Raw genomic sequence first — 27491 nt, 5'->3', positions numbered from 1 at the left:
GTGTAACACAATACTTAGCCGCAAGTCTTCACACCTAGCAGCGCAATGGGTAGACGTGATACTGAAAACACGGGTAAAACTCGTCACTTCAACAAGAAGACCTTGTGTACATGCTTTTTTTACTCTTTTAACAGCAATCAGCGTGCAGCAAGGTGACAGCTCACACATGCCAAGACGCAAACACCGACCTCTCACTCCTTACTTGCACAGCGCCGCAGGCGCAGCGAATATACGTCACCACGTAGGGCGCGACTTCCTTCCTGCGCATGGTGTTGGACGGAAGGCGAGAGGTGCCAATCCGTAGGGATTTGCGGACCAACCGGGAATGCAACTGGTCTGAGCTGTTTCTAGCTGTTCGGCTAGCGAGCGCTGTCCTCTCCTCCCCGCCTTCTGTCAAGCACGCAGTTTAAACGCTCGGGCTGCAGCGCTGGGCGGGGCCAGGCTGTGCTCCTCCCCACCGCCGGCCGTCCGCGGCCCGCTCTTTCTTCCGGGAGGCGGAGTCATCGCCCGGGCAAGCGCCCGGGTTCCCCTTCCTGATGCCCGCGCCGAGGCCGGTTGCCCCCGTAAGGCCGCGGGTCCTCTTGCTTCCCGGCCCGGCGCCGTCTCCCGGGCCCTGGGCGGCGGTGCCCCGTGCGCAGGAGTTAGGAGAAGCGGCTCCGCGGAGCTCGTCGCGGGCAGCCCCGGCCGATGGGGGTCCAGGGGCTGTGGACGCTGCTGGAGAGCTCGGGGCGGCAGGTCAGCCCCGAGGCGCTGGAGGGCAAGATCCTCGCCGTGGGTATCCTCCGTGAAAGGAGTCTGGGGTAGTGGCCGGCTCTGTCAGTGCCGTGAATCTCAGACTTACCCCGGTGGCAGCTCAGCAGTGTTTTGTTTTAAATTATTTTTATTAGTATGTATTTGCAGTACATAATGATTTCATTCATCTCGGGTATTTGGTACAGGGATGTAACATAGCTTAGCACATCTTGGTTGTTTTTACTTTCCTTTCTCCTTCCCTTCATCTCTGGGTTCTCCTCCCGTTTGCAAAAGATCTGTCCTCCTGCTTGCAATCTTTTATGAAGCCATGCGGTATTTAAGCGCGTGTCTCCGAGTTACTTAACATTCTCGTCTCAGGGTGGATCCACTTTCCTGTAAATGCCTCAGCTTTGTCTCGTGCCTGCTCCTGTCAGTGCTGACGCATTTATATTTCTCAAGGAAGAGGATAATGTCGAGAGGTGCTTGACTTTATTTGCTTTTTGAAGAGGTACAATAACTTTTACCCTTTAATCGCGGTTTTTGATTAAGTTCATGTGATAAAACTTTGAAAAGGTTTAAAAAGATATACGTTGTTTTCCTCCCAGCCCCAGCTGATGGGCTTCTTAAGGTCAGTGCTTTGTGTGCACGTTTGGTGGGTTTTGTGTCATTGGAATTAATTTTTTTTTCACCGTGAAAACAATACTCTTTTTTGAAGTTTGGACTTTTTTATTCGTGATATAACTCTCCCATCCCTTCGGCTGGTTACACAAGTTTCCTAAGTGGGGACTAGAAAGTTATGTAAATACAGTAACTGCTCTGAGCGTGCGTCCCGGAATAAAATACTGGCGTGCATGTCAGTTCGGCAAAGAAGCCGTTGACCGAGGAAGCACTGTTAATTTTTAAAATGTAAGGGTTTTTTTTTTTTTTTTGCCAAGTGAATAATTTGCAAATGTATTTGTAAAGTTTTGTATTTAAAAGTTTTGTTCAGAGTACTTTCTGTTGGGGAAAACGAAAAGTATTTTAAAATCCATGAGCTATGGCGCCCTCTAGTGCTGTCTGGGTATCGTTGCACTGTGAAGGTTTTTGACAACTCCGGATAATTTTCGGTGACAGGACCCTTGAAACTTCAGTAAAGGTTTAGGGTCATTTTACATTGAAGCTCTGAAAAAGCATTAAGAATTTGTAAAACCATTGAGATGACACTTGAAATTCAGCATGCTAGTTTTTTTAGGAGGTCAGAGTAAGGAAGGGTAAACCATGTAATTTAGAGTATCTGTTATGTAGAGAGCTCAAAGAGGCCCTTTTGGGATGGGATGTCATTTTTATGAAGCTATTAGGCTTTTCTGAAAGAATGAATGGCTTATCTAAAGAGGACTGTCAGAGATGTTCTAGCTACAGTGATAACCTCACATATATAATATCAGGTTACTTACAATTGATTTTTCTTTATTTTGTCTTTATGGGAATTCAAGCATCTAAATTATGGGTTTTATCTTTTTGGTCTTTTTAAAAGACTTTACAGTTATAGCAGGCTCATAATTTGTTTTTGGACCTCTAAAATAAAGTGTTTGGTGTTTGCACTGTGTGGATAGCTGAGTCTCTTTATACAATTAAGTATCTTGAGTATTTATTTTATACAATTAAATATCTTAAATGTTTACTTTAAATATTAACTTTAATTTCTTATGGGCCTTGACATTTGTGAAATGGATTTAACTATAATAGGAAGATACTACAATAAACTGTGAATACAGATGAGGATTTATTAAACTTTAGGTTACCTAACTACACGATTAAGGAAATTACATTTTTTAAAGTGTTACTGACTGTTCGTGTCTGAACTCCGACGTGATGTTGGGCCTTGCTGCAGATTTTAACTTTTCTAGTCCTTCAAGAAATGTAAAATATTTGCTTTATATAAACATAGTGAAATTAGAAAAGTCAGATTATATAAATATTTTCAGCTTGCCTGATTTTATATGTTTTTGTAAGAATTTTCAAGCCGGAATTCCCAGATTTCACTAGGATTTGGGACTACCTAAGATTAATTAAAAAAAATAAAAACTCCAACCTTAGTCTCCATGGTATAGTATTTAAAAATGTTTTAAAGTTAGTATTTTAGTCATATGGGGTTTAGTAATCTGTGTTTCAAAAGCTTCATATCCTGTTTTAATAGATAGTAAGGTTGAGAGCTACTGATCTGAAATTAGATTTTCTCTAGTATAAAGTTGAAAATAGTGGGCTATGTAGAAATTTATATAATCTCGTGTTTTAGTTACTTTTCTCATTGCTGAGACAAAATACCCAACATTCACAAATTAGAAGAAGAAAGGCTTATTTCAGTTCAAAGTCTGTAGAGGTTTCAGTCCGTAGATGGCTGGCTGCGAGGCAGGGCAGCATAGCAGTGGAGAAACAGTCTATGGCAGAGCAGGCAGGAAGCAGGAAGCCCGAAGCAGCAAGCAGCAAGGCAGGAGGCAACAGGCCACAGGCGGAAGCAGCAGTGAAGCAAGCCTGCTTTGCCCTTTTATCCCAGCTAGGCTTTTGGGTGGTGCCTCCCACACCCAGGGTGGGCCTTTCCATTATCTACACCCAGAGCTGTGCTAATTTCAGTAGTGGACTAATTTGGTTCCACATACCCTCTGTCCCAGTATCACACACCCTGTATCTAGCCAGCCCCTGGAAAGCCCCACCTGTGAGTGCATGAAGCTTTGGGAGAACATCTAGATACAAGCAGTAAGATCCCATATGATCATGTAGCAAGGAGAAACAACCTAAGCAGAACGTTTACCCAGTGTGGTATGAATCTAAGATAACACCAGCTCCTGTCTCTAAGGACCTGATCACTTCTGGTGTCCACTACTACCATCTACTTTTGTGTGGGCTGTTACAACTATTTTAAAACTAGTTTTCTTACCAGTTACCCCCGGTTTTCCCTTGGGTGATCCTTTACAATGTGGAGATCGCCCAGCTGACGTTGTGCCACACACACCTCAGCTCCTGCCACTCACCTTCTGCCACACAGGCCTCGAGCAGGAGTGGATTCTGTCCAAGCGCATTTGCACTTCTGCCCCTTTCCTCTAGATCACTGTTGTCAATGCAGATTTCTCTTACTTCTTCAGAGAGACCTTCTGTAGCTGAAGAGCCCTCAACTTCCAAATATTTATCCTATTATTTTGGTGCTTTTTCTGTATTAGGTATTTTTTGGAAAGATTAGCAGAGAAAAGAGGCTTTGTTTCTTATATTCAACTGTATGGACAGACACTTCTATTTCTCCCTAACTGGACAGTTCTTATATTTCTATACATTTTAGGAGTTCTGAGAGAATCTTGAATATTGAGTGGCAGAGTTATGTACAAGTAATGCATTGTTATGCAAAATAGTCAGTTAACAGTTTAATAATTTTGGGAAACATTTATTTGATTATATACCTAAGTTTTAGGCATCCTGGGGTTGTTAAAAGGCATATAACAGAAGCTAACATAGTTTCTCAAATACATTGTATGAGTAATAGGAAATTCTGGGTGTGCTTAACATGACATAAACCTGAAGATATTCACTGATAAAGCTAGTCTGAAAGTACAGACAAACCAAATTCTATGGGGAAAGTCTGTTATAATTTAATATGTGTGTGTGTATATATATATATATATATATATATATATTTATTTTTTAATTGTCTTCCCCATTAGAAGGCAAGCTTTTCAAAGATAGGGACTCTTTTGTGCAACTGTATTGTTGGATGCATTTCCGTAGTTCGTGGATATGCCTGGCACATGGGACAGCTCACGTGTTACAGGAATAAATATAACAGTAGTGTGGCTTCCGCTGCTTGTTTTGTTACATGGTATATACTGAGCTAATTGTTTAGTATATGTGCTGCCGAGCGAGCACAGTACACAGTTAATTGCTGATGGGCCTAGAGGATTTATGGTAGTAAAAGTTAGGCAGTATACATTTATTTAAATATTAACTGCCTCATTTAATACCAGCTGTGTATTGCCTACTGTGTGGTAGGTCCTGTGAAAGGGAGGGAGTGCAGGAGTGTGTGGGCTGCAGGAACCGTGGCACTCACAGCTCGTTTTTCCCTCCACTAGATCGTCAACTCCAGAGACAAACACTGTCCTGTTCAGAACTACACACTGTCACCCCAGTGTTTAGAAAAATTCCTACCACATGATAATATTATTTGAATAGGTCTTAATCTAAGCTGGGTGAAAGACCCACAGGCTGAGACCGCAGAGTAGGAGATAACCAGAGGACCGTGTGTGATAGGCCAGGAGGCTGGAGGGCGCTTTGCGATTCCAGGGTTTGAGGAGAGTCTGCTGGCTGAAAATGTGTTTGGAGAAATGCACAGGGGCCAGGTCACCCTGGGCTTTGTAGGCCGGAGGAGGAGCTTCGAATATGACCCCAAAGGCAAAGGGAAACCGGAGAGGGCTGTGATTAATTAACTATAGCGCCTGCCTGGCAAGCGCAAGGTTGTGAGTTCGGTTCCCGGTACCGGAGAAAAACCAAAAAAAAAACAACAAAAAAACAAAACAAAAAATAAAGTGTTTGAAGTAGAGCTGCCAGGCTTTCATATTGTGGGGTGAGGGGAACCCTTGGCATGACACCCAGAGTTCTGGCTCAGGGGATGGGAGGGACGGGGGCTGAGCTGAAGAAGACACCAAGTTAAGTTTGGGTCTTGTTAAGTTCGAAGTGTCTGGGAGGTGTCGGCTGGAGCTGTCCGATAATAGGCTGTCCTGGCTGGGGAGAAGAGGTCCTGAGGAGGATCACCAGAAAACACCTGGGTGATCTGAGGACTTGGCCAGGACTGAGGGCAGGAAACCCAGCGGGGTGCTGGGGTGTCTTCCTTCCATTATTTCTTCCATTTCCTCCCCGTCTGTCCCTCCCGCCCTTCCTTCCTTTTTGTTTTTAAGAGCTCTTTGGTGTTCCAGTGAATCAGTATACAGTAACTTAGTTTTTAAAAAGATCTGTTACAAAGCTTTTAAATTATTTTTTTACATTTTCTTCGCTATAAACATATATCCTTGTAAATACATCTTGCTGTAAATCCATAGTGATTTCCTGAGCATGTATACCTGGAATGGAATTCTTAGATAAAAGAAAATGCAAATATTTAAGTTTTTTTTTGCTATGAATTGCCAAATTGTCCTCTCGGAAAATGTGTACTAGCGTACTAATTTTTTAGAAGAAGAGATTCTTTCCCATTACGCCTTTGGAAGGGTGTGTCTGTCTTGCATGGTTTTAAAATTCAGTATGCAGATTGCACCAAGGGCTAAAATGGCTACTTGATATTCAGTAGCAGGGCCCTACATTTTTTTCAATTTCGGATGAGTGGTGACATGCGCAGTGTTTAGTGTTCGGGACGTCAGCATCAGGGAATGGAAATTGTGAGGGAAAGGGAGGAAGTTCCAGAGTGTTTTCCTTGAACAGTTCTCTCAGATATTAGCATTTGGTTAAACCAAGCACTTAAAGGAGTCCGAGATCGCCATGGGAACTCCATAGACAACGCTCATCTTCTCACTTTGTTTCATCGGCTCTGCAAACTCTTATTTTTTCGAATTCGTCCTATTTTTGTATTTGATGGGGATGCTCCACTGTTGAAGAAACAGACTTTGGTATGTATCACTGAATTTTATTTTCTCTTTAGAAGTTTAGCTTGAATGCTCTTTATTTTGTTTTCATGGTGCTGGGGATTGAACCCAGGGCCGTATGCATGCCAGGCAAGCGCTCTACCTCTAAGCTACATCTCCTTTTAGAACTTTAGAAACCAACTTATTTTAATACATAGCCACTTTAGTTTCATCTGCTTTTTAAAATTTAATATAAACAGATTTACTTTTTAAAAGATATGTATATTATATGAGAGACATCATGGGAGCAATAATAAGAAAATGTAACTTTTAACTAAAACTACTAGAATTCTTACAATTGAGAGTTTTCCCTGTAGAGTCTGTTTAGGTATTTCACATGTATTCCGACTATGCCTCCATTGCTTATAACGTTGTGGGAAACCTATTTAGGAAGTGTCTCCCTAAATAAATGTGGGATTGACTATTCTTAGGGATATAAACCTTTCATTGTTTTAAAGGTAAATTGGGTTTTAGGTGTAAAAGTGCTGTGTGGTACCAAGTAATGACCAATGTGGGTTCTCCAGGAAGTCAACTGGATGTGATAGAAAAGAGTGAGAGTGAGTCTCTGTATTGTTCTGAAAGTAGTTTTTAAAAACATTCAAGCAATTGAAATGATTGCATCCTTGTGGATACATGACTTTTGTATGTTGAAAAGGTCAGCTCATTGCTTTATAATTGCACCAGGCATGTAATATCTAATGAAGTGGGGACATGGGATAAAAATAAGAATTTGTAAATGCTTGGACATAAAAATGTCCAGACTTGAATGTTGTGGTTTGCTGTGATCTGAGGGATTCTCCTTATCAGGCAGGTTTTGGAAGGAAAAGAGGATATCCTGGTGATTTGTGTTACATTCAACTGTAAACACAGAGGCTTCTATTTATCCCAGATTGGGCATTTCTTATATGATATTTCTACAGATTTTAGGAGTCCTTGTGACAGAATCTTAGATGTTGAGGGATAGAGTAATATACAAGAAATGCATTTTTATAAAAAAGCACTATGAGCTAATAGCTTAAAGAATAAGTTGATATAATTTTAGAAAACTCTTGCTTGACTATATGCCTGTTTTAGACTTTTGGGGATGTAGATATTAAAAGACATTTAACAGAAACAAAATAAATTATTATTTGCTCAAACATTGTGTAAGTAATAGGTAGAAAATCTGGGTGTCCTTAATATAACATAAACGTTGAGATATTTATGGATATAACCATAGTGTGGAAATGCAGATAAACCAAATTCTGTTGGAAAACAATCACTGAAATGTTTTTAACAGAACACTGCCTGGAAGTCACATCTTACACATTTCCTGTTTACAGGCCAAGAGAAGGCAGAGGAAAGATTTAGCGTCCAGCGACTCCAGAAAAACTACAGAGAAGCTTCTGCAAACCTTTCTGAAAAGACAGGCTATCAAATCTGCCTTCAAAAGCAAAAGGCAAGAGGAAAATGGCATTAGTTTCAGAGACTAATGTAAAAGCATTTCATTTTTTTGTGAGAGAACCCTGGTTCTCTTTCCCTGACGTTAACTTTCAGTAGGAGCATAGAGAGTGAAACGAGAGAAGGAAGCAGGATGTCACTGGATCTGGTAATTTGAAATTGTGAAAACGCCCTTGTGTAAGAATCAACTTTGCTGATAGATAAAAGGTGTAGTGCTTCATAGTTTGTCCTCCCTCACCCTTTGATGTATAATTTTTGCAGGGCTGGAGATTGAACTGAGGCCTTGCACATGCTAGGCAAGCGCTGTGCCGTGGAGCTGCTGTACTTACGCAGCCTGACCTTTGACTTTCGTAGAGCTCCTTCTGCTGACGGCAGTGGAGGCTGTGGCCAAGGCTCTGAGGAGCCCTGTGAATTTCTCTAGGCTAAACTTGCTTAGCTTCTGCGGCAGTGGTCCAGGCAGTGGTCCAGGAAGAGCGTGGCTGGGAGGGAGAGAGCCCCTGCCCTTGAGCAGGGCTTGTGTAACCAGTGGGAGAGGATCATTGATCAAAGTACTGTCGCATCAAATCTCTGTTTAATGTTATATGTGCTTTTCAGAGGTGAAGCCCTTCCTAGTCTTACGCAAGTTCGAAGACAGGATGACATCTATGCTTTGCCACCCTTACAGGAGGAGGAAAAGCACAGGTAAATGTGTATGTAAGAAAATTACTTCAGTCCTTGTGGTATTCCAGGAGGTAAGCCTCCGTGTGCTATCTGTGTGCGGGCCTTGACGGGATGTGTTAGTGCAGCTGAAGTACCCATTGTTTGTACCCTTTGGAGTATTTTTCAGACACTACATTTTTTATTTTCCACTGTGGCTTTGTGTGTTGGTGATTTGTGATTTATTGTTCTTTTTCATACCAAAAAGCCTCTGCTGACCGTGTGGGTTTAAAATGCAGGAAGACACGGATTCTAGTTGTTCTTACACTTTGTGTGTCCTTCCCACCTCTACCTGCCTCTTAGCTCGGGGTTGTCTTTCCCGGCACCACGCTGGAGACACCCCACACGCGACCTTGCGCTGCATCTCCGAGGCGCCGCCCGCCTCAGCGTGTCCTCCGCCCTGTGACACTTGTGAGTGACTTCTCCCTGACAGGTCCAGTCTCTGCTTTGTAGAATAGAATATTTTTGAAAACCACGCCTGTTCTTGTCATTTCCTTGCTTAAAACCCTTCCCATCTTCTCGTTTCTTTAGGGTGAGGCTTCAGCCACTAAGTGCGCTTCTGCACCTCGTCCCTTAGTTTCTGTACACCGTCTCCAGTCAGGCTTTCATTTCAGTGTTTCCAGATAGTTGCAGAACTTAGTTCTTCTGATGGGCAAACTTTCCTCCGTGAACCTTTGCGTATCCTGCAACTAGATCCTGCACTTACTGGTAGCTGACTTCAACAGAGCAGCTGTGGGAGAGTCCAGAGAGCTTCTTGACTCCCCAAACTAGGGGCAAGTGCCTCGCCATCCTGCACCTAAAGCAGCCGGGGCTTCCCTTGGGCGGAACCTCTGAGGCTGTATTCTGATTGCTTCCTCATGCGTGGTCCCTACCAGGCTGTGACACTACTGGTGACATGGGTCTTGCTGTCTGCCTCTTGTGGCCTGTAACCAGTAGCACCTGGTACTCTAGATGTAGTTTTGTGGGCAGTCATAGAGTCAGAGGTAAATTGTGAATATGTGCTTGACTTTCAGTTCAGAAGAGGAAGATGAAAAAGCATGGCAAGAAAGAATGGATCAAAAGCAGGCCTTACAGGTATTTAAGTACTTTTGGAATTGAGAATTTGTATGTTATTAGCAATGAATGGCACGAAAATGAATAATATCAGTGAGGTAGTATGAATTTATGAAGGTCCCAATAAAAGTAAAGACATGCCTTTGCATTATGTATTTGTATATGGGTGTGTATTGGTGTGTGTATATGACACATGGAGACGGAATTTGCCGTTATGCACACCTGTACAACCAAACGGTTTTCTTTTACAGTCAACCGACTGACGAATCAATAAACAAATAGTGATACATGGTTGTGGGAATATAGGAAACGCACCACCTGTAAATAAGGGCTACAGCATGTGGGTGTATTTTAGATCATCCCCTCTCATGGTTGAATACTCTGTGCGGGTGTGTGTGTGTGTCTGGGTCTGTGTGTATGTACAGATGTACACATGTACATGCACTTGTCTTGGTACCTTTTCATCGCCGGGACACGAAATAGACACTCAGAATTTAAAGAAGAAAAGGGTTATTTTGGCTCATGGTCTGCAGAGGTTTAGTCCGCAGTCCGCTGGCCCCCGGGCAGAGGCAGTGGGAAGCAGACTGCCCAAAGGGAGGAGGAGGGATAGGCCCTGTTCTGGCCACGCCCCCAGCGAGCCACCTCCCCCTACGGGGTTTCTCCTCCCGCTCTCGCCCATCAGTGGGTGCACGCAGCATCACACACCCATGACCCAGTCACCTCCCACAGCCCCGCCTGTGAACACGTGAGGCTTTGGGGAGATATCTGGATAGAAGTGTGTGTGTGTGTGTGTGTGTGTGCGCGCACGCGTGTGCGCTCGCCTGTGTGTGTGTGATAGTGGTCTCTGACAGTGTCCCTTAGTAGAATAACATGCCATTTTCTGTCATCCTCGTCACAGTCCTGTGCTGATGAGCTCAGGGAGCACGTCTCCCGCGGAGTGTCTGTGGATACGGGCAGAAGTGCGCAGGCGCTGGCACGGCTTCGCAGGCTTCCCCACCCTGCTGGGGAGCGATGCTGGCTGCCAGTGAGACTTCGGCCGGCCGGCCACCTAGCACTTGCGTGTGGTCTCCCAAGCCCTGCTGGGTTCCACGGGCAGACGTCCCCGGAGGAAGTTCCTGCCTGAGCTGTGCTGCCTTGCTAACCTCACTTTGGGAGTTGTACAGCGTCCTTTCCAGGACATTCTGCTGTTAGAAGCTAGATCTTAAGGCCAGCGTCTGTTTAAGAGAAGAAAAAAATTAGATAAGATGTCAGAGAATCTGTGGACGTGTTTTAAAACCATCACCACACGTATTTTATTTTTTAATATTTATGTATTTATGAGATAGGGTCTTCCTATATATCTCAGGCTGGCCTTGAACTCCACTGTGTAGTCCAGGCTGGCCTCAAACTCATGGCGATCCTCCTGCCTCAGCCTCCTGAGTGATGCGCCACCATGCCCGGCTACTACACATACTTAATGAATGAAGTTTCTTTACAAACTAAAGTTGTACTGTGTCTACGATTTTTTGTAATGGAAATTTTTCTCAAGTGTCTTAGTGTAGCAAATAATATTCCGTGATTCCTAATTTCGTTATTTTTAGTTAGTTCATATTGCTTTGAGCAGTCTGGTAGGAGCTATTTGAGCTAAAACCTCAGAGTCCTGCAACTCAGGCTCTGCTCTGTGTGTGTGTGTGTGTTGGGGGGAGGTTCTAGTGTTTGAACCCAAGGCTTTCTGTGTTACTAATGCAGCAGGTACCTCAGTCTTTGTTCCAGTGGCACCGGGTTGATGAACTTAATTCATTCCACGATTCTGGTTGCAACTGAATTACGAGCAAGTGTATGCTGGCATGTGTGGTGGTGCATGCCTGTAATCCCAGCACTCTGGGAGGCCGAGGTGGGAGGCTCATAAGTTTGAGCCCAGCCTGGACAACTTAGTGATACGCTGGCTCAAAATGAAAGATAAAAAGGGCCGGGGAGCAGCGTATTGGGAAGGCCTCGAGCCATGCGCTTGCTGTTCCTTCCACTTGGGACACTCTGTCCCCAGGCAGTGTTCTGGGCGGCCTTCCAGTCCCTGAGTCCAGGTCCTTTTTCTAGTAGGGCCTTCTCTGTCATTCAGATACTTTCTTGTTCTTTTAACCACTCTTCCCAGATTAACCCGTGTGATTTCATCTTGTTTGTTCATTTGCCTACTTGTTAGTCATGAGCCTTCCTCCACTGCTGGGTTAGGACTCTTCTGCTCCGTCCCCCTGGGCCCTGGCGCCTAAAAGAGGCCGAGCCCTTGGGGGTGCTGCTTGGTGCTGGTTTTTTTTTTGTGAAGGAAGGAAAGAATGAAGGATGCATCCCCCACTCGGCTCCTTCACTTTGTGCTCCTGTGTTTACTTGTAGACTATGGAGAACTGTTCAGGACATGAACACAGTCCACATCCGTAACAGTGACTAGGGTGCAGTGCATGCAGTACAGCTGTCACAGCGTTGTATTTTAATCTTTACAGGAAGAGTTCTTTCATAATCCTCAAGCGATAGATATCGAGTCTGAGGACTTCAACAGCCTGCCCCTTGAAGTAAAGCATGAAATCTTGACCGATATGAAAGAGTTTACCAAGCGAAGAAGAACATTGTTTGAAGCAATGCCAGAGGTGAAACATTCAATAATACACATGTACATTAATGCTTAGAATTAAGAATCTCACCAGAACTTTTCATTAGAAGAGCTAATCTATAAGCAGTACTTATATAATATCTCACTTTCCAGTAAAGAGCATTTGTGTATCTCAGAGGTCCTTTGAAGCATCCTTATTTGTAGGTTTGAACTGATAAAAGCTGACTCAAAGAACTCTTCGTGACTTTCCACCCAAGACTAGGTCTTGTCTTCTCTGTGTTGGGGAACCTGTAGTGTTGCCTCGGGTTCTCAGGCCTGAACAGGCCTGGCTTGCTCACTTGCGTATCGTCAGCAGTGCGCTCAGAATCGCCCACACAGTAAATGCTCGATATGTGATGAATGGTTCAATTCTTCAGTTAGTTCATAAAACTAATTGTAAACTATAAGATACATTACCTAAAAAAGTTAATGGCATGGTGAAATTAAAACCCAGTGGAAAAGTATGTCCTGGCCTCGACCTTCCGACCTTCTCCTATAGCTGTAGAGCTGCCGCTGGGCATCCATGTTCCTTCCCTCTTCTGGACAGCGGGAATAGAGCAGCTTCAGGTTGACCTGATGGTGGCTTCACAGCCGCAGGAAGCTGGAGTGGGGCTGGTGTGTGGGATCCGGCCTCGGCGAGCAGGGTGGCCTCGCTGCCTACCCTTACTCAGTCTGTGCTACTGTGCATCACACACCCTCTTCAGTTGCTACTGAACGAGTTCTGTTTCCTTTGCTGTCGCCACCACTTACATTTCTAATATAGTTTCTTTTGATCTACTCTAGGACGTTGTGTGAATTTTGCAGACTTATTTGTAATGAATTGATGTAGTGTTTTTTAAAATTTTAAAAACTTTTGACTATTTCTGAAATTGATACTGGAAATATCAGAAAGTCAGACTATCCCATCATCGCATCCTTCTATTTTTCCATGTAGAATGTGACGACAAGAAGATGCCCAGGTGCACAGAAATGCTATTCTTGTGTCTTGATTTTACAGGAGTATATTTACTTTTATTTCAGGGGAAAAACTCGACTCCTTGCACATTGTGTAAATGGGATATTGATCGCAGTAGTGATGGAGAGTAATAGTGATAATGATAGTAATGATCATAATAAAATAGGCCCAAAGAGAGCAAATCAGTCTCCTTCTGATCCCAGATCTGCCACTTATTAGCCACATATCTCTGGGGTTACTTAACTGATTGAAGTCTTGATAGCCTCATTTTCGGATGGATATAATGATGTGTCTCATTGAATGACTGTGAGAATAAATTGTGGTAGTTTATGTAAAAATACTTAGAGGAATGCCCTTTATGGGAAGTGCTGTATAACTGTTAACTATTAGCATTAATAGCTCTGATAGCTGTGATTTATGGTGTGTCTTCAGTGGGCCAATGGTGCATACTTAACTTGCATTCTAGAAGACTGTATATTAAAGCTATAATCAAATATCATAATACTGCCACATATTATGTGCTTGAGCATATTTTTTAACATATGATTAAAAAGACAGCATTCATGATTTCTTTTGCTTATGTCTTCTTGTTTTAAATACTTTTTTAAAAAGCAGTTACACTTTTTCCTCGTGTTCAACTTTTACTTTTATACACTAAGGAAAGGAGGCAATTATTTTTTTTTTTAATCCTCTGGAGGAAAGGTGGAAATATGGTAATATTATTTGTGTTCAGTGTAAGACAGTTTTATTTATTTTGCCTATAGGAGTCCAATGACTTTTCACAGTACCAGCTCAAAGGCTTGCTTAAAAAAAACTATCTAAACCAGCACATAGAAAATGTCCAAAAGGAAATGAATCAGCAGCACTCAGGACAAATCCAGAAGCAGTATGAAGACGAGGGTGGCTTTCTGAAAGAGGTGGAGTCCAGGCGGGTGGTCTCCGAGGACACCTCCCACTACATCCTGATAAAAGGTAGCGGGCACCATCGTTTATTTGATGGTTAAAAACCAGCATTATGCCATGGCTCTGAATTCGGTGAAAGACCACCTCTGGATCTTATTAATGGAATTCTGCTTATGAAACAATAATTATATATAGCTGCTCATGGATTAACTGTGATGGTACCACCCTGCTTCAAAATTAGCTAATGACTGAACTCTCAGTTCACGATTAAATGCAATTTAAAACTCTATAGGACCCAGTATTCTCTTGTCCGTCTTACCAGAAGTAGAGTGTCACACTGTAGACCTGCGTAGTGAGAAATGTTTTAATTTTTCTTAAGGTATTCAGGCTAAGAAAGTGGCCGCCGTGGATGCAGAGTCACTTCCTTCTTCCAGCAAAATGCACAGTGAATCTTCCGACCTGAAGTCGTCTCCTGGTGAGAAATCGAAGCCAGAGGAGGCGGCCGAGGCCACGCCTCCTTCTCCAGGCACTGTGCGGGCCCTGCAGGCCGCCCTGCTGGGGAGCAGCTCAGAAGAGGAGCTGGACGGTGGGCCGCGAGGGCAGCGCCGTGCCAGGGCCGCTCCGGCTGCCGCGGGTGACGGCTCCGTGTCGCCCCGGACGCTCTCGGCTATCCAGAGAGCTCTTGATGATGACGAGGACGTGGAACTGCACGAGGGGGACAGTGTGCAGGCGCCAGAGCCGGGAGCGAGGACACAGCCTAGGAGGAGTCCTGGTGCGGAGTGTGGGGAAGGACATGAAGGGAGAGGTGGAGCAGGAGCACTGGTGACCGCGGCTGCACCTGCGACCGGCGTGGGCTTTGAAGAGGAGCCCATGGCCGGCAGCAGTGGTGGAAAAGAGCTGATAGACTCTGCTCCTTTGTGGAGCACTGTCGTGCATCAAGGGGGCGGATCTCTCGTTCCAGTAAAGCCGGCGTCACCCACTCAGGTGGTGAACGAAGCCTCTCAGACCAGTGCAGAGTCTGCGGTTCAGGGGAGCAGAGGTCCTCTTCCTTTGGGGCCTACAGAGGGTCCACACAGTGATGCCCCTGCACTCCCCGGAGGCGGGGAACCCACACGGGTGCCCCCCACAAGTGCAGATTCTGAGTCAGGACCCGAGGCACACACTCAAGAGCCCGTGCCGCAGGCAGACCTCGGCCTGTCTGTGAGTCAGCGTGATTCCTCTGTTCTTCCAAGTGATGATGGCACAGAAACTGGACAGAGTCCTGCTCTGAGAGTCACCGGCGCGGGGATTTTACAGGAAATGAGCGCAGCAAGCATCCCTTCAGGGGCAGTTGCTGACTTAGAAGATGCAGGGCCGTCTAGCGCTAAGGAACATGGGAGTATCCCAAAAGCCACTGAAGAACCAGAGGAAACTGAACTTGCAGGCCAGGAGTTCGTTCCGGTTTCAAAGTCCTTGGAGCCGGTGGAAACAGACTCTGAAGAAAGTGAATCTGATGGTAGGTGATGTCTGCTTCGGGGTGCGGACTGCAGGGTTCCATCTCCCCGGGACTGAGAGAGCCTGCAGCTTAGCCTGTGCCCACTTGTTACAGACAGGGACCAGGCGCCAGGGGAGGTGACTTCCCTCCCCAGGGGCAGAGCAGGGAGCGGGACCTGGTCTTCCCTGCTTCGCTCTTGTTGTCGCCGACTTTAAAGGGAGAGAGGGCCCTAGTTGAAGAAGGTGAAACTTTAGCCTTTAACAAAACAAAACAAAACAAAACAAAACAAAACAAACCTTTCTGTTTTGAAATAACGGCAAGCTTTCAAATGTAGAAAGAATATCTCACTGGGTGGCATTTTGCACACTTATCTGATTGTCTCTGTCTCTGGGGTTGGCATGCTTTCTAAACACGTGCACACACAGAGACACACACGCACACACACGCACACAAGATCTGTCTCCTGGTATCTGTGAGGTTTCCGTATTCTCATGTTCCTGTTACCCCATTGGCTTTTTTTTTTTTGTTTGTTTTTCTCCGGTACCGGGAACCGAACTCACGACCTTGGGCATGCCAGGCAGGCGCTTTTGCCGCTGAGCTAAATCCCCAGGCCCCTGTTACCCCATTGGAATGAGTATTTTGTGGAAAGAAATTTGGGGGTTATGAAAACCGTGCTGTGCAGAAACAGCCCCACCCCCGTTTTACTGTCCTATGGATGGTTTTTATCTGAACTAATCGCTGTTATGATGCTTGCCCAGTGCTGGTTTTGTAGCTCATCATTCCTTAACTTCTTGCTGGTCAGCGTCCTACTGTAAGGAAGATCTTTCCTTTCTCATTTCTTTCTAACCAGTGTGGACTCGGAATTCTGGTTTTATCCAGCGAGTTACACTCCGACAATGCCATAACTCACTTTGCTGCTCTCTTTCTCTGAGCTTGGCCGGTGGGGTCCCCTCTCAGCTGGTTCCTGTGGCTTTTGACATTTTTAACGTGATAATTTGAGCATTTTCTTGACTTCTGGCCAGGATGTCCTGGACTTATCTTGTATTTACTCTGTCCCAGGCCTGGCCTCAGACATTTCACTGGCAGCCTGGTTCTTTCAGTGGAGCAGGGTGTTCAGAAACGGTCAGCTGGATGCTGGGTGTGCTGACTGTGCGTCAGGGAACCCGTCTCTACACGCATGCATGCACACGTATACACACAGCACACACACTTATATCTATTTCTGGGTCTGTTTATATTAAGATCCGTGAGTTCATGTTGATACCTATGATTCAATCTGACATCCCGGGGTTGTTCTAGCCTGCTCCATCTTTTTACATTTTCCTAACAGTGGGTAATCCTTCCCCCTGTTGTTCTGTATATTTACTTAAGGGCTTCTTTCTTTATATCTAAACTTCTCCATCCCGCTCTGTCCTCCTTGGCCCCAGCCCTTTCCTCCGTCCTAATTGTCTCATTGCATCCAGCCAGATGGGCCTTACCTACCCCTTCCACTGAAGGGAAGGAAAGGAAACAATACTTATTTTTTAAAGAAAAATACAAGTGAGGAGAGAAGGAAAAGGGAAGAGCTCTTTCTCCTGAGTACTTAGTTGGTCTTAGTCTTTCAGTTTTATTCTTTGCTCTGCTTCTATTGAAATAGCATTAAAACACACTGAACAGCCTGCGTGATTATCTCTATACTTGTGCTTTGATAATTCTCCTTTTTGAACTCTTAAAACAATATTAGTTAACTTAGAACAGATTTGTATAAAGCTAGTATTGAAGTCTGAGGATTTGGTTTCTATTTTCAAAGGCAGTTATCTAGTTGAAAAGGCTTCTTGAAGTTACAGACATTAGTGATGAAATTTATTTACTAGTGGCACGTTACTTACATGTTTTCTTTGGGCGTACAATGTTTTCCAAGATTCTTCAGTACGTCCTCAGGATCACCTGCGTCAGCTGCAGAGGAAGTAACCTTATTATTCTGGTGCAGGGAGTTTCATTGAAGTGCAGAGTGTGAGCAGTGATCGCGACCTTCAGACCGAGTCCAGCGAAGCTTCAGAAGTCTCTGAACAGCATGAGGAGGAACCAGGAGGAACGAAGGAGGAGGAGCCCACTGGTGACTCCCAGCGCCTCCTACAGGACAGCTCGGGAAGCGAGGACTCAGACTTGAAGCCACATGAAGAAGCTGAAAAAGATGCAGATGATTCATTCAATGAATGGCAAGATATTAATTTGGTAATAATGTAACATTGTGTTTTAACTTTATTGGTAAAGAAGCCAAGATAAGTAGGTTTTGAGTGTTAGGCAGTTGCTTGAATATTTATTAGCTGTTTACAGTGCACCTTTCCATCCTTTCTGCCTGGGGCAGACGCCACTTTGCACATGAGTTAGTGAGGGGACTCGAAAGAAGTGCAGAGTTTTGCTGGGAAATGCACGTGGGACACTTCCTAAGGAGGAGAGGCTTACAAAGCACCGGCTTTCTGTACCCAGGGCACCTGACTGGGTTAACATACTTGCAAATGTGAAAAATCATGTTCTAGGAGGAGCTGGAAGCCCTGGAGAGTGACCTTTTAGCGCAGCAGAATTCACTGAATGCACAAAAACAGCAGCAAGAACGGATCGCGTCCACTGTCACGGGGCAGATGTTCTTGGAGAGCCAGGTGGGTGCCGGGCGCCGGCCGCCTGCCGGTCTGTCCCGGACTCCCCGGGGAAGGCCCTGCCTGACTGCTGAAGCCTGCCCCCTTGTGGTCAGGGCGGGTCTCACGTTTCCCCAGGGTCACGGTGTGTCTACCCACAGGAGCTTCTGCGCCTCTTCGGCGTTCCCTACATCCAGGCGCCCATGGAAGCAGAGGCCCAGTGCGCCATCCTGGACCTCACCGATCAGACTTCGGGAACCATCACCGACGACAGTGACATCTGGCTGTTTGGCGCGCGGCACGTCTACAAGAACTTTTTTAATAAAAACAAGTTTGTGGAATATTACCAGTATGTGGACTTCCACAACCAATTAGGTAAGACTTCTATGATCACTTTCTGAAATGTACCCTTGTAATTTGCCACATGAAGTTTTTTTCTTCCTGAGGAACTAATTCGATACTTAATGGAAACGGCACATCTATACAAGTTTTCAAAGAATTGCTTATATAGAGGAATAGGATTTTAAAATTCAACTGAAGAAATTAAAACCTCAGTACCTGTTGGCCTTTTTTGCAGTTTGATCATCTGATTTGGTTAACTGACTGGTTACCAAGATTTCCAGAGTAGACCAGGGGTGAGAGAGAGAGGAAGCGGGTCAAGTCCGTCCTACTCACGGGCCTGCGCTGGTATTCCTGGCCTTGATCGCCTGTTCTTCCGTTTGTCCAGCAGTGTATGAGCGGCCCCTGTGTGCCAGTCATGGGAAAGCAGGTCCAGTAAGAGAAACAGATGATAAATAAGTACATCAGTCATCACTGGACAGTGGGCACTCTGTATTCTATAGGGAAATACAGCAGGAAGGAGAGAAGCGAGCTGTAGTTGGGAATGTGTGCCGTTTGCAAGAAGGGCTTTCTTCAGCGGTCACCTGAGGGCCGGGGCCTTAGGGCGGTGGGAAGCCTATGCTGCAGATCAATGGCTCAGCAAGGTGCTCGTCACCAGGGAGACGCACGTCAGCCTGGGGCAGAAGCTTGTGTAGTGTGTCCCAGGGAAACGAGGGAGCCAGGTGGCGAGGGGGAGGAGGATGGAAGAGGTGCTCTCCCAGAGTGCGAAGGGACTAAAGTCAGGGTGAGGTGGGCGGGGCGTGGGGTGCAGAGGAGGGGGGAGGAGCCAGATTCTGAGCAGCTGGCGGGGTGACCCTGCCCTCTGTGAGACAGGGAGACTGAGGACAGCTCGGAGTGGAGCAGCCAGAGAGGCAGAGCTCAGGTCTGGATGTGTGGGGCTGAGGGCCCGCTGGGCGCGGAGGTGACCGCTGAACGTATGTGACGGTGGTGTAGAGAGGTCCAGGCTCCAAAGCTAACGCCGGAGGTCAGCACACAGAGGGGAGCTAAACATGGATGTGACATGGATGAAACAGAATGCCATTTAAAAATAATCTAGTTTTGAATCACAGAAGAGCTCTCTTTAGCTACTGGATGAGGATATATATATATACACATACATAGCTTATACAATAAAGTGTTTATAAATGCTGTATAAAGATCTTCATCAGATAAGCATTAATAGTAATAATGGTTACTTTCGTAGGATTGGACCGGAACAAGTTAATAAATTTGGCCTACTTGCTTGGCAGTGATTACACTGAAGGAATTCCAACCGTAGGTTGTGTAACTGCCATGGAGATTCTCAATGAATTCCCAGGACGTGGTCTGGACCCCCTTCTAAAATTCTCGTAAGTTCTTTCTCGTTTCTATAATTCACATGCTTTTATAAATATGCTAACAGTGCAATGGCAGGCAGAAACATGGAAACAACACCCAGGATTTGGAGGCAGATTTATTTAGTCAATGGGCACTGACTGGGATCATTCCCAGAATATCAGGCCCTCATCTCTGGTGGTCTAGGGCTTATATGAGATAAGCAAGCAGGAAGTACAGAGGCAGATTGCCTTGTCAATTGGGGATTGGTGTATACTGTGCATCGTAGTGACCAGCTAGGCATCACAGAGACCAGCCATTTCTAAGACACAGGAGCAACCAGGACGGGCACAGGAACTGTCACCCAGGCAACTAACAGACTGAAGTGCACTGGCTGGGTGGGGCATCTTCTGTTACAGTAGAACTATTTCTTAAATCATGAGCTGTCACTAATCCTTACTCGTTGAGAAAACAGGAGTATGGTTGAAATTCCTGCAGTTCGTGTGAAATCAGACTCAGTTTCCTGCGTTAGTTCACAATACCTGCGGTGTTGATAGCAGCGTCTGAGTTGCCATTTCATTCACTCAGATGTTTCTGAGTAGCTTCTGTGTGTCAGTCTGTGCCCACCAGGAGCTGCCCGTGGTCGTGGAGATGGAGGAGGGAGTTTTATCAAACTGTTCTGTGTGTGGAGCATTCTGAGAAAAGTCAGCCAGAAACGGATATGGAAGTACAAGGCCAGGAGCTTTACCTCTGCCCGCTGTCCTGCTTCTCACACTGTGAACACTGTGACATGGCCAGTGGTAGAGTCTCAGTCTGTCCAGAGCCTAGCATTGTGCTGTACACTTGCGTACAACTTTTTGATTTTGGAGACTGTGCTGGTGAGAGTTATGAGTAGGTCTGAGAAGTCACTACTTCTCCGTGATACAGCGCTTGCCTTGACCTGCCTGGGGTTCAGTCCAGGAACTGAAAATAAAGCCAGAATTCTTTAGGTTTGCCCTTGATGGCATCTTTTGTTTGAAGTTTGAAATATAATTTGCATGCCGTAAAATTTACGCTTTTGTTTTTATTTTTTTTCAGTTTTTATTTTTTTATTAGTCCGTGCTGTGGAACGTCATGATCACATTCCCCATGGAGAGTTGGCGCATGCGCAGAGCGCGTCTTAGTTCTTTCACTCCCCCTCGGCACCGGTCCCTCCCCTCCGCCCACCTCATGGTCCCTTCCTTTTTGCAGTTGAGGTGAAAAAGTGTCTGCTATATTCCATTAGGTGCAACAGCAGGTTAGAAAACAGTATCCAGGGCCTCATCGGGTTTTTATTTTCAAAAATGCATTAATGTATAGAGATAGGAAGAAGCCGTGAATGGATAGCAATGTTAAGAAACGGTGTTCACATCACTGTTTTCGTCTGTCCCTGGGAATGAGGTCTGAGCACATTTTTCTTTTTATTTGAGTGTTTTTTGACTGGTGCAATTATAAAATGTCCTAGGTGGAAGAAATGAAGAATTGCTAGAAATCTGTGAGGTGATGGGTAGGTTCATTAACTTGGCTATAGTAATCATGTGATTTTGTGTGTCAAAACATGCTGTTGTGTACCTTAAGTAGACATCACTTTTGTCAGTTATATTCAACAAGTGTGCAGCTCAGTGGTGTTTAGTATATTCGTAAGATTTTGATGCATCTTTTGACAAGCAGTTTGTGATGAGATACCCCGGTAGTAACTGATTTCATTTAATTTAGTGGTCAGTTTCATCTCCAATGCTTAGAAAAATGCAAGGACAGTCTTGTCTGAGGGCGCGGTGGAAAGAATCACTGAAATGGAATGAGAAATGATCGTAATGACCTCCATCCAGTCTTGGCCCACATACCAGTGTCTCTCATTGAGTAGTACTGTTTAAAAGTCTCTCTACTTATACTTCCCGTGTGGTTGAAGGAATTTATATACTATGGATAAGTTATTGGGTAGCTCATAGATCACTGTGGGTAAATAACTTGAAAAACTACAAATAACTTCATTATGCAGATGAAGTAAATGCATAATAGAAAAATTACAATGTATGGATTAAAGGTTACATTTAACATTTTGTGTTACATAATTTTAGATTTCTATATACATTTTGCTCTAATTATATATATTAATATACGTTGTATATATATGTGTTTATATATATATATATATATATTTTTTTTTTTAGCAAGAACGGTATAATGCTGTGTTCTTTTTAGAGTCGGCTTCCCCACTTCCTGCTGTCCGTCTCCTAGCTCCTGAGGCCAGGCAGGTGCGGTCCTCACCGTGCCTGCCTCCGGAGGCCTGGGGAGAGGGCGGCACTAAGGCCCGGAAGGGCGGTGCGGAACCAGAAACCCGGCGCGCGTGTCGCCTCGCTCCCTCTCCCCTTCTCCGCGGCAGGCCCTGGCTAGTTGGTCACCGTTCAATGTGGGGATCCTTGGGACCAGCAGGCTGAACTCGGTCTCACCTACATGGCGCACTCTTTAATAGAACTTTATTGTTACACTGTCTCCGAATGTTTACATTTAGGGAAATTTCACACACAAATTGTCGATTCTCTTGAGGGCCAGAGGGGAGCTCGACGTAGTGGACCCGAGTTCTCAGGTAGCTCCTCAAGCGGCTGGGTGAGTGACAGCAGTTCCCCTCCGGGTGTGAACCCCTGAGGCTCTTCACGCTGGTCACCACGCCCCGCTGCGTCCCCACAGCTAAGCAGATCGGCACACACCAGCTTTTTTCATCTCACGTCGGGGTCTGGCCCCCTTGCTTTAAGGAGTAATGGTTTCTGGTTTGATGAGCTCACAGTGTGTTGGGCAGATTCCCCTAGCTGTCGGTCATGAGTACGGTCTCAAAGACGAAAATTTACAGGTGAAGTGGGGGAGGATTATAGGTGTTCCCCCAGTGCACTCTTGGAAGCTGTATTGTGAAATCTGTGTTTGAAGAAAAAAATATTTTTTGTTTGCATTTATACAACAAAGACTGCGATTGGTTTTTTGAACACAAGATGGCACTCTTGCACCAGTGAAATGAAGCACTGAGCGCTCTGAAACAAGTTCCTCACAGTGCTAGTGTCAAGCAGTGGGGCCGAGATACAGGAGTTTCCCGATAGGTCCCACTCAGTGCGCGGATGGGAGAGGGTTCCATTTCTGCGGTGCTGTTTGTTTTTCCCAGTGGTAGTCTTTTTGTCTACTGTAGGTGCGTTACAGTCTTAAGCCTTAGTGGCATCAAGTGGCAAGAGTCACTGATTTTGCTCGTGGATGTGCAGTTCGGCCAGGCCTTATGGGTGTGTTTTCTGTCCCCTGCTAGTTGGAACAGCTCGGCTGGGCTCCAGGTGTTGCCCAGGATGGCAGAACACATCGGCCGGGTGGCACTGTCACTGCCGTCCCGGGCAGAGCAGGCTGAGGGGCTGTGGCCGCTCCCTGTGGACTGTTCATGTACTCGGGCTTCTGCAAGGCCGGGCGGCCGATTTCGAGAACAAATATTCCAAGAGACAGGGAGGAGAAGTAGAAACCATCGTCTCAGGCCTGCACGGCACCATGTACCGTGTGCTCCTCGGCCCATCAGAGCCCGCCTCCCCTCCCTTCTTGGTGGGGGGAGTGCCAAAGGTACACCGTTTTCTCTAAACTACCATGGTGAAATGGAGTTAGAGTGAAAGATGGGTGAAATATAAAGGAGGAAATAAGCAGCTGTATTCTTGCTTGGAACATTGCTTGGCACATAGGAAAATAGTTTCTCTTTGAAATGTCTGTTTACTTTTTTCTTTTTCTACATACATGCTTTCGACATGCGTACATGATAATGTCTTAGTTGACGTTCCTGGATCCATCATTTAATTTTACTGGCGGTAAATAATGCAGATACATTATTTCCATGTTACTGCTGGGAGAGCAGTTGTGACTCCTAAGGTATCGGAATCACGAGTGAGTTCTCTGAAGAGGGTCGTCGTCTCAGTGTACCAGCTCCAGCTATGAAATCCTGAGTAGTTCTGTTTCGGTTCGGTTTCTTCGTGAGCTGAAGGCGATGGTGGGGTGCTGCCTGTGTGGGTGCTGGGCCCATCAAATGTTTAACACAGTGCCAAGGGCAGAGTAAGCCTCCAGTGAATGTTCACCGTCACGTGCCTGCGGCCACAGTACTAAAGATAATGAAATTAGTTTTCAGTACAGTGTGTAATTTGGTTGGAGTTAGGACTTGAGTCTACATATCAGAGCTTTGTGTGCATCTCTTTATCTCCAGTGATGAATGATAATGTCGTACTGCTCTATACGTAATTGTTTCTTTGATGTTCTAGAGAATGGTGGCATGAAGCTCAAAAGAATCAGAAGATCAGACCCAATCCTTATGACACCAAAGTGAAAAAGAAGTTGCGGAAGTTGCAGCTCACACCCGGCTTCCCCAACCCAGCGGTCGCGGACGCTTACCTCAGGCCCGTGGTGGACGACTCCAGAGGGTCATTCCTGTGGGGCAGACCTGATCTCGACAAAATTAGAGAATATCCTTGACTTCTTAAAACATAAGCGGACACGGAGCCATGTACACGGGCAGCTGAAAACTTACAGAACGCCTCTCCGTGGTCTCTCAGCTGTCTAAGGCCCTGCCTTCCTCCTCACCTGTCTCGGAGGGAAACAGTGATCGCATCGTAGGTGCAACCACACACTTGAGTGTTGCTTATTCTGAACAATAGAGAAAACAATTAACTTTGGCCTTTCATTACTGTTCTTTCAGTCTGTGCATTTAAGTAATCATTTGGATAGTAGTTTAGAAAGTTATAATAGAATTACTCTAACTACAGTTGATTTTTTCCTCTCTAAGAAATACAGAGGAGATCTATTTTAGGTTAAGCTTGTTTTCCGTAGTCACTAGGTTTTCATGCCTAAAATGTTGAATAATTTCATTAGAAGTTTGAAAAGGACATACTGCATGACAATCATGTGGGAGTCATTTTTTATTACTCTATTTTGACACTTTAATCTTTACACATGTGGAAATCTTTGGAGATACAGGGAGTGGAGTCAAGAGTGGGTGCTTTGGGCCTGTATTTATCACTTGTTTAAAAACTTTCAAAAACGTGTATAAGTCTTAACTACCTGCACATTTTGTCAGCGGTATTTCGGCTGGAACAGGACTAAGACAGACGAATCTCTGTTTCCAGTCTTAAAGCAGCTGAGTGCCCAGCAGGTAACCGCGGGGGCTTTTCGCAGCTCAGGGAAGAGCTGGCTTAGTAAGGCGTGATTGGCAGCTGTTCAAGACCAGTTAACTCTTATTTGGGGACATCAGCATACATTTTGAAGCGATGATATTTGGGATGAAGGACAGAGGAAAACAGTCTTCATTTCCGGTGTCCCTCTTGGGGCTGGACTCAGGTGTCCTCTTCTGCCCACCCTGCTTTGCCAAACACCAATCTAGTAATCATCTTCATAGCAAGGCATTTCTGACCTAATATATTACCCCTTCGGAATTATTTTCATTTCTTAAAACCTTAGGAATCACTGTCGTCTAATCATTAAAGCTTCTTCACGTGCTGGCCCGGTGTAATTTACAGTTTGTAACTGAAACTTGAAAAGTAGAAGTTCACTTGGCGGGAGAGGTTTTGAGAAGAGCAGCCCTTGGGCTGAGCTGCCTTAGCCAGCTCTTGCCTTCCTGCTGTGCTCCTGCTCGCCTGAAACAAGCCCCTCCCCGCCTTCTCACTCAGGAGCTAGCCACAGAACACACACACAGAAGCCATTTAGCCGAAGTAAGGCCGTACCTGCTAAGATAAATCAATTTCTATTAAGTTGGATTCATTTTGAGGAAAAAAGCCGCACAGAACTGAGATAAACAACATTTCCAGGAATTTCCCCCTTGTTCGATGATTTTTATCTACTGGAAACAAACCAGCTGAGACTGAGAGCTCTTTCTTCGTGACTGATTGCTCCTTACCTGCAGATAAACTTCATTGTAATGCTTTCCCCCTTTTTATTACAGGACTTATTATAGGCTTATTTCTCCAGAATTAGAAAAGTAAAGACGATACATTAAACTACCTACATGCGTCCTTTAACACAGGTGTTAGCATTTAGGCTTATTTCCCCACATTTATTTGTTAGCACACCTAAGTGCAGCTTTGCATAGTTAATTCCTCTCCTTCTTGCTTATTAGCATGCATTTTTTCTGTGTATTCCATAGTTTTCATAATTTCACATGACTGTTTTATGTTTTATTAAGGAAATTTAAAGTAGTTCAGTTTACTGAACCTTTAATTTTAGGTTTTGACAGTGTCAAAAAATGTTCCCATATGTAACTATATTTTTTAAAGTATCTCCTCCAAAGTGGGTTTGCTGGACAAAGGATATGAATATTTCTTATGGTACCTGTATATGCTGTGAGCTTGCCTGAGTGTATTATATGTTTTTTTTTTTTAAAAGCAGACAATATGACTTAAATACACACCCTTTGAAATTTGATTGCTCCTAAGAAGGTGATGTATTCAGTGGCAGAAAAATATTTCACACTCTTTGAGTACCTAAGAAGAGATTTCCTGCTTGAGATATGAACTAAGAACTTACTTGCTGGCCTTAACAGAAGAAGTGCGTTAAGTCTGACTTAGAAATTACTGAAATTTACTGTCTTCATTCGCTGGGAGAGAACTGGCTTTTGGGGGATAATGAGTTACTGTTCTTTACACTAGTAATCCAGAGTGAACGGTCAAGGTTGAGCTTGTTGATTTGGCTTAGAAACTTTACTTGTCTGACTTACCGTTTTGTTTCATTTTAGACACAGCTCCGAATTGATTCTTTCTTTAGAGTAGCTCAGCAGGAGAAACAAGAGGCCAAACGCATCAAGAGCCAGAGGCTCAGCAGAGCTGTGACATGTATGCTGAGGAAGGAAAGGGAGGAAGCAGCCAGTGAGGTGGACACAGGTTCTGCTGCCATGGAGAAAGAGCCTGAGAGCCTTGACGAGGTAAAGGGACAAACTCGGCAGAGACACCCAGCACAGAAACCGAAAGAGGCGCCAGGCACGAAGAGACAGCGGCTCTCAGAATCTCAACAGGAGAGTCAGTGTGGGGGGTTTTTGGGGAAGACCTACCTCTCCGAATCACCGGGTGCATCTGCGGGTGAAGATTCTGGGAGTTTACCTTTGCTGAACGTACGGAGGAGAAAGGCAGCTAAAGACTCGAGAACGAGCTCTTCAGCTTTGCGGAACTCGGTGCAGGAAGCCCCCACGCAGGACGGCGGTGGGACCACCAGCAGCTCTAGCGATGACGAGGGAGAGAAGGCCAAGGCCGTCCTGGTGACCGCCAGGCCTGTGTTTGGGAAGAGAAGGAGGAGACTGAGACGTGCAGGAGGAAGGAAAAGGAAAACCTAATTCAGAAATCTGTATTCCCTGTGATGACGTGGGACGACATTTTGTAATGAATTTTGTTGTGAGAACAGTATAAAATTAAGTGTCTTTGTATAGTCTTTGTACTGAGTGTGTGATATTTTAATAAAAGAAATAGATGCTAAAGTTAGTTTTATTTCACTGTGTTGTTTTTCTGGCATTTTCTACTTCACTGAGTATTTCTTTGCATTCACAGGCTTTGTCTTCATGGTTTTACAACGTCTTATGCTTTCTGACCGCATTAAAAAAAAAGAATTTGTATTGATCAGCACTTCCTCTCAATATGCGTTCTGTGTGACTCGCACCTAGACAAGAGGACAGAGACTC

The 27491-nt window shown here is 45.0% G+C and overlaps 1 protein-coding gene across 1 annotated transcript; it reads left to right on the top strand.

The window, feature by feature from the left end:
* Positions 1–294: 294 nt before the first annotated feature.
* Positions 295–27294, top strand: Ercc5 (excision repair cross-complementation group 5). Its single transcript, XM_005374021.2, has 15 exons — positions 295–775; positions 6175–6350; positions 7688–7803; positions 8400–8486; positions 9515–9575; positions 12026–12169; positions 13891–14098; positions 14409–15524; positions 17473–17717; positions 18023–18142; positions 18280–18493; positions 19701–19845; positions 24097–24297; positions 24899–24983; positions 26559–27294. Exons 1-15 carry the CDS (start codon positions 688–690, stop codon positions 27147–27149), a joined length of 3597 nt encoding a protein of 1198 aa, XP_005374078.1. The 5' UTR covers positions 295–687; the 3' UTR covers positions 27150–27294.
* Positions 27295–27491: the final 197 nt, after the last annotated feature.

This window comes from Chinchilla lanigera, unplaced genomic scaffold (assembly GCF_000276665.1).
Source record: "Chinchilla lanigera isolate Chin_1 unplaced genomic scaffold, ChiLan1.0 scaffold00003, whole genome shotgun sequence".
Taxonomy (NCBI): domain Eukaryota; kingdom Metazoa; phylum Chordata; class Mammalia; order Rodentia; family Chinchillidae; genus Chinchilla; species Chinchilla lanigera.
This window is presented reverse-complemented; position numbering and strand designations above follow the sequence as displayed.